Source organism: Fundulus heteroclitus, chromosome 3 (assembly GCF_011125445.2).
Source record: "Fundulus heteroclitus isolate FHET01 chromosome 3, MU-UCD_Fhet_4.1, whole genome shotgun sequence".
NCBI classification, from domain to species: Eukaryota; Metazoa; Chordata; class Actinopteri; order Cyprinodontiformes; family Fundulidae; genus Fundulus; species Fundulus heteroclitus.
In genome coordinates, this window is record NC_046363.1 from 21,407,490 (window position 1) to 21,415,155 (window position 7,666).

The 7,666-nt window shown below is 38.9% G+C and overlaps 1 protein-coding gene across 1 annotated transcript in view; it reads left to right on the top strand.

Annotated features, from left to right (window-relative positions):
• macc1 (MET transcriptional regulator MACC1) overlaps positions 1–7,329 on the top strand; it is a 7,687-nt gene extending 358 nt beyond the window's left edge. The window contains exons 2-5 of the mRNA XM_012862679.3: positions 2,832–2,954; positions 3,036–5,086; positions 5,203–5,391; positions 6,309–7,329. Coding sequence (XP_012718133.2) covers positions 2,840–2,954; positions 3,036–5,086; positions 5,203–5,391; positions 6,309–6,512 — 2,559 coding nt within the window. The 5' untranslated portion in view covers positions 2,832–2,839 and the 3' untranslated portion in view covers positions 6,513–7,329. The remainder of the gene's footprint in view (positions 1–2,831; positions 2,955–3,035; positions 5,087–5,202; positions 5,392–6,308) is intronic.
• The last annotated feature ends 337 nt before the right edge of the window (positions 7,330–7,666 follow it).

The following is a 7,666-nucleotide window of genomic DNA, read 5'->3' on the forward strand; positions in this document are numbered from 1 at the left end:
CTTATGACAGGAAGGTTAAGTAAGGTTCTAATTTTTTTTTTCTAAGCTGTTCTTATCTAATGAGGCTACAAGTTAAGGATCAAATTATTAAAGGAGCATGTAAATATATATACTGATGCTTATTCTCAGTGGTTTATGTTTCTGGAATAAACATGGTTCTGTCAGTCTTCCACCAGCACAGACCCCGTTCCCATGAATAGTACTCCCAGTGCTGTTTGAAGCCGACAGAGACGCGACCTCTGTGTCCTCTGCTCAACAAGACCAACCTGTTTTTGTGCACTGGTGTAAGAAAACACATTATTAATGACTGACTCACTATGGCAAGTCCTCAATAGGCTGTCATTTTCTGCCAGCGAGTGACACCATGAAGAGTTCAGGCTTTATTGTAGGATTTGAAACAGTTTCCCGACTGTATCGGACAGACAGAAGAAACCTCCGCAGGACGCATGTCTGAGACTTGAACAATAACTTTTCTTTAGTTGGAAAGGGAAATACTTACCGTCACCTAGCTGTCACAACCTTTTAAAACATATGGACAGGAAAACAACTGGTAAGTTCAAATAAAACCCTATTACTGCTCAGCTGACTTATCAACTACATTTTATTATTATTATTATTATTATTATTATTATTATTATTATTATTATTATTATTATTATTATTATTATTATTATTATTATTATTATTATTATTAATATTATTATTATTATTATTATTATATACCAGAGTGAAGTTGTTTGGAAGTTCAGGTTATTTTGAATATACATCATTTTTGTATTTTTATTATTTGTCATCACTTCTTAAAAGAAAACCGGTCAGACAAGAATTTGAAATGTGTGATGAATGTAAGAGAGAATAAAGAACTACATTGCTGTATTGTGTAAAGGTTTTAGTTCACTGCTTATCTCTACTTCCAGTATTCTCTTGTTAAACGCCCACGCTTGCTTTAAACGTCTAAAAATGTGCCTATTTAAGAAAATAAAATGTTCTGACATTCTTAATATTTTCAAAGGTTTTCCTTTGACTTTGGCTACTTTTCCTTTCATTCGCTGCCCAGTCCTTCACAGCAGACATTGAACTGTGTGCTTTAGAGTTAAGAGAGTGAACGAGGGGAGGACAAAGGAGGACGTAATAGGCTGAAAAACAAAACACCTGTAGATGAAACCTTTTCTAAATGTCCTGTCTTTAAGGAAATGCATTCAGCTAAAAGGCTAGTCACATTGCCTGAAAGATGCATCATCCAGTTGGAGATCCAATGTATGTAAAGTTTTCTAATATTATCTTATTAGGAATAATCTAGTTGAGAGTAAAATCCTATTTCAAGTCTGTCAAATCGTGTTTTGTTTGGATCCAACTGAAATCAACCAATCATCCTTTATTTATAGAGCTCTTTACACACCCAAGGTAACCAAAGTGCTGTACAGGTCCACAGCTCAAAAGAAAACAATACATTAAAAATAAAATAAAATAAAAGACTAATAGTTCAGACGGCCTGATTTCTTGCTTGACAGGGTTTAAAAGCCAAGTTCAAAAGATGGGTTTTTAAAGGGACTTAAAATCACTCAGGCTGTTGGCCATCCTCACAGGGAGAGGAAGACTGTTCCAGAGTTTAGGAGCAACAGGAGAAAACAGGCTCAGTCTCCTCGGGTCACGAAAACGAGTCCTGAAAATTAGAATGATGCATTGAAATGAGAACAAATTGTGAAAGCTTGCTGGTAACAGAGTACCTTAAGAAATAGATTATCTGTCAGGTTGTCTGTCATGAACTGTCATCCTTCAGTGTAAGAGCCTGTTGAGAGAATTATCCATACACCAGATTTAAGTGTTTTTACAAACAAACAGATAAAATCTTTCTTCTGTTACATACTGGGCCGAAAATGTGTTAAAAAGCAGCCAAAGTCCAAAGAGTTTTTTGAGAGACCTGTAGAAAACTTAAAGTGATCTTGAAAAAGATTACATAAAAATTACATGGAAGCTAGGCTCTTTGGGAAAAAAAAAGTAGGAAGATCATAGAGACCAATACAGACATTTGGACTTTATACCAAAAAGAAATCTGGCAAAACTGTCTTCAAATAAATCCATTTGCTTTTTTGTGATGGGACATGAATAACTCACCATTATTGATAAAGCCTTACCTGTAAGCTCCAGCACACTTGTATCATACAGCAGAACAATGATCCAAGACAGCAGCAACTCCTTCTTACTCAATAAATCTAAACAAAGATTTTCGAAGCAGAGTGGAATGAAATCCATCTATATACACCTTAAAAATACTTATTGGCAGTTATTGAAATCAGTTATTGGCCTCAGTTATTAGTTTTGGGGCATTTTTTTATGGGACCAGATTGATTAGGACAGCTTTTTTTTTTTTTACCTTGAATAAATAAAATCCAAATTTTTGTAACAGCATTTTAGTTTTTATTCTTAAAAATGTGTTTATAATTTTTCAAAAAGAGTAAAAAACAAAGCAACTGGACTTGAATCTTCACCAGCATATTTATGAATTTTAACATTTGACCCAAAAAAGCAAAAATGGATGAAATAGTATGGGTAATATATGTTTTTATGTCAATATAGATGCAACATTTCCATCCTTTTCATAGTCAACTGTTATAAACCATGAAGGATTAGAACTTTTTGCCAAAACCACAAGATCAGAAATCTGTCAAAAAATCTTCTTAGGCCAAAGGACTCTTACGTATTTGTCCTTGTTTTTTAAAAATGAAATACTGTTGCGTATTCAGATAGGAAGCATAAACTTGTGTAAACTTTTATCTTACCAGAGGAACTTTATCTCTGGATGAATGTTAATGTAGTTTTCCTCTAAGCAGATGACAACATGGCAGCTGGGAGGAATATGTCCATTCGCCGCGTTGGAAGTCTCATGCGGAGTAAATCCGAGGGCACGCTAATCGATCTGAGCGACAACACTTCATCCAGTGACAACTTGAATGGTAAGTGTCTGGACATTAAATACACAAAGTTGTGTCAATCTTCTTAAAAGACCTCCTGACCAAGCCTCTCATGTCTTAAAGGTGGCTTTGTACCGGGAAGAACGCAGACATCAGATTGGCCGTCTTTACAGCCAGGACGCTCTGAATCCTCTCAAACTAAAAACCCTTTTTGGAAAAATCTATCTGGATCCAACCCGTTCCTTGATGAAATTGTTCACAGTAGCGCAGGTAATCATACTAATGGGTTGGAAGTGAAACAAGGAGGAACGGCTCATTTAGATGAAGGTAAAGATGACGGCATCTGCTCGTCTTCGGATGAAGACAGCGTTGGGAACCTCAGAGAGAAAAGACACAAAGTCAGCAACCAGTCTGGGAGATGGAGGAGTGCTTCAGACATTCTGGGTGATCTGGAAAGAAAGGGACCAAAACACAGTAACAGCTCCAGACCACCTGGACCTGTGTTGAACCCAGACTTTGAGTGGCTGAAGAATGACAGGGAGGCCTACAAGATGGCCTGGCTGAGCCATCGGCAGCTGACCCGCTCCTGTCTGGACTTAAACGTGATGAGCAAGAGCCCTGGGTGGGCTCAGACCCAGGCCACCGATTTTCAAGTGATTCGCAGGATGGGTCACGATGGAGGCTCAGTAGAGCTACCAGAATCCAAAATCAGCATCCATGTTCCACAAGGGCACGTTCCCCCGGGAGAAGTTCAGGAAGTGACTCTGAAAGCCTTAATGAACCCTCCCCCTGGACTCAACACCAACTACACGACGACAATGAGCCCACTTCTCGAGGTGATGCTGAGCAACATCAACACCAAGGAGTGCTTGTCCATGGAGATGAAACTGTCAGGACAGGTAAAGGACAACCCCGAAAGTCAGGTGATGACCACTGTGTTTGGAATGATGTCCAACAAACGAGAGGGACCATACTCCAAGATGAACGACTGTTACGTTGACAAGAACTTGATCCGGATGAAACTCCAGGAGATGAACACGCATTTTTTTGTGATTGCCGTGGCACAAGCCTCTTCGCTGCAGCCACCCGCCACATCGGTTTGGGATTACCTCGATCGGCAAATCACCATCGCCGTCTACGGCCCGAGGTTCATCCACCCTTCGTTCAAGGTTGTGATAGTTGTCTGCTGTCATGAAGACGTCCCACCTAAGCTTCCGTTCTCAGACGTCTGTAAAGCCAACAAACCCCTACCTCCACTTGTTTTGCAGCTGTGGGGGAAACACTCCTTTAAGCCGGACGAGTTGAAGGACTTCATCGTAGGGCTGGATGTCATAGGCTCCAAATTTGAAATCAATCCCGAGGACCAAGTGAAACAAGTGAGGCAAAGTCAGCTCAAGATCGGGACAGTTTTGCATTTGCCAGTGGCAATGTCTTGCCCTGGAGCAGCAGAGATGACGCCTTTTCAATTGGACGTTCAAGTGAAGGAATCGGACTTGTCCTCAACAGCGTCCGGTTTTCAGGTATATTCCCCTCCTGCACCACCCATCAGAGCAGAGAAGAGGCAACCAAAGATGGTGGAAAGAAAGACTGAAAGTGCAAAAACGTTTACCATTCCAGAGGAAGGCGATCCCGATTTGCCCAAATTCGAAGACGTGCCGCTGAACCTGCAGTGGTACGGGGTGGCTATGAAGACAGTTATCCGTCAGCCGTCCGTAAAATACCTGCTGGAGTACATCAAGGGCGACACCGTGGCTCTGCTTTCTAGAGAGACCGTCAGGTCAGTCGGCAATCTGAAGCTGAAAGAGTGGTATATCGGATTCGTCAAAGGGAAAATCGGCCTGGTCCACTGCAAAAACATCAAACTTATATCCGTCGACCAGGTTATGGACTTCACTGACGTTAAAGTCACGACAGCAGGGCTTTTGAAAAACATAACGCTACCCTTCAAGGAGTTTACATACATGTATTCTTCCATCCAGACATTAGTCACACGCCACATCACAACCTGGAAAGGCTTTGCAGATGCGTTAGAGTACAAAAACCTATGTCTGGACACAATTTTACGCCGGAGTCCAGATACTGACGCTGACAAGGTGGCTGCCGTCCTGGAAAAGCTAAAGGGGGACTGCCACGGCGCGACGTCCAGGAGAAAGTTCCTGCTGGAACTGATGGTGGTACGTGAATAAAAATGGCTTTCAATCAAATGTCTCAAACTCATATTTCGAGGCATATGTTGGTAAATGCTTTTTGTGCATTTGTAAATAAAAATAATATATTTTTTATCATAAAGGGGCTGCTGAAGATGAACAACATGAATCTGGTGGTGCAGCTCATTCAGAACATAGTGATTCTATCTACAGCAGTGGAGCTGGGGAGTCGGTGGCGGGAGCTTGCAGAGAAGTTGGGAAGACTGACCAATGCTCAGATAGCTGCTTATGAGGCACCGCATCGAGGGAAGACCGGTGAAGTCAGTATGCAGGTCAGTATAACAGCGAAATGAATATAAATGAGAGTTTCTCATTCCTGGTTTTATCAATCCAATCATTTTGTGAATTGAAATAAATTAGAACATTAAAAAGTTAATTTTAGTAACTGAATTCAGAAAGTGACACTCCTAGATTAATGAAACCCAAAATTTGGTTTTCACAACAAAAAAAACCCAAAAAAACACATTCAAACTGAGTTAAAAGTTAGGACACCCTACCCGTGGTTACCCCTTTGACTGAAATAACTTCAGCGAGACACCACTTACAGCCATCGACCAATCTCCATCATTAATCTGAACAAAGTTTGCCCCGGTCCTTAATGCAGAATCATTTTAGGCATTTAGTTTTCAGGAGTATTGCACGTACAACCAATTGTATCCTGCTGCAATGTTATTGTCATGTACGCCTGATAGGACATGCCTATGTCTAATTTTCCTCATTTTAAGTGGGAATAAATGAGGGGGTGTCTCAATTTATTCTTCACCAGAAAACTCTGTTATTTAAATTTACATTTCTCAAAAGATTGTTTTTCTCTTTGGTTTTATTTTATTTAATTACATTACTTACATCTTAAAACTGATATTGAATAATCATGTCAGAAAAGCAAACATGCTTTTATAAGGTGTCATAATTTTTCATGTAACTGGATTTGGGGGGTGGGGGGTTCTGTCTGTAAGTCATAATAACCATAATTAGATTCTGAATGTATGGATGTATTTTCATTTTTGAATCGGTGACTTGAATTAACTTTTTGACAATATTATGGTGTATTGAGCTGGTGGGACCTGTACAGCCTTTTATATGTTTCAACGATTGACTGATTCTTCAATTAGGATGGAGGGTTCTTTATTTCAGTGCATTTTTATATATATAAAAAAAAAATTTAAACTCTGATTTGATGTTGTCACAGAGCATGTGGAAGCCTGCCTACGACTTCCTGTACTCCTGGAGTCTGCGATATGGAGACAGCTGCAAGGACATGATCCAGGAGCTGCACCTGGCCCTGGACAAAATGAAAAACCCCATCACCAGGCCGTGGAGGCACCTGACCGGCGTGCTCATCACTGTGAATTGTTTAGACATCTTTCACGAAACAGCTTTCCCAGAACCTTAAATCCTTTATGCTGTTGTGCTAAAAACAGACTATCTCCACTTGTGAAAGAACTAAACATATTATTATCTACAGAGAGAAAATTCTGTGGAAATTCTCTAAATCACCGGGACTACAAGCCCAGTAAGGGTGGGGATATGAAAGTGTTGAAAATGTTTGTGCAAATGAAAAATATGTGATATGATTTTCAGTCATGTGTTTATGAAGTCACTAATGCCCAACTAATTGCCTCGATTTTTATATTTTCAACTGGTGTGGGGACATCTGTTTTAGTTTTGTTTTAGTTAGTTTTTTTGTGTGTCTGTGTGTTGTTGTTTTTTTACAGTGGAGATCCTTCTGTAATTGTATTTTTACCCTTCAAGTGCACTTTTTTAATGCAAACCGTTAAATGAACAACTGACTTAGACACTTTGTTCTTCTAATTTATATTCTTTTTAAGATGCATTGATTAAATCAGGCGTGCAATCTTTTGACTTAAAAAAGGGGGTCTTTACCATAATTGCTGTTTTGAACATTTTTAAAACAGTTATGCAAATAAATAAACACTGGTATTCTGATATAAAATACTGGAAGAAGAAACATTTTTCCTAAATGTCATGAGGTCTGCAGTGCTGAGAGTGTGAATGTCTTTTTTTTTTAAATAGGATGTGGTGGAAACAAAACTGCTTTTCCAAAATTAAAGTTACATAAGATTAGTAAACAAAAGAAGGCACTTTCTATGTGTCATAAACTTATTTTGCATATATGTGCTATTTTTTATACTGTAAAGTTTGAGAGAAGCAGAAATATTGTAATTTAATAAATGAATACACAATGATAAGACTGTCTGAATTCTGTCAAGTTAGTCCTTATCAATGGATGTGATCAGATCTAAAGTAGCTGTAGCAGTGGTGATTGCATCACCATTTTATTAATTAATAACATCATTTAAAATTGTTGAGACACTGCCTTTCTATACTCAGCAGATACAAGCTAATATTATGTTATTTACATAACTTTCTGGCATGATTCATTAATATTCAGTATAGCTTTACCATATTACATTTTCTTATTTAATCCTGTGGAAGAGATTCAGTGAAATCTGATGTGTTGTTGAAAATACTGATCCCAATATACCAACACGCCCTCACTAGACCTGGCTGATGCTATTCATCTGC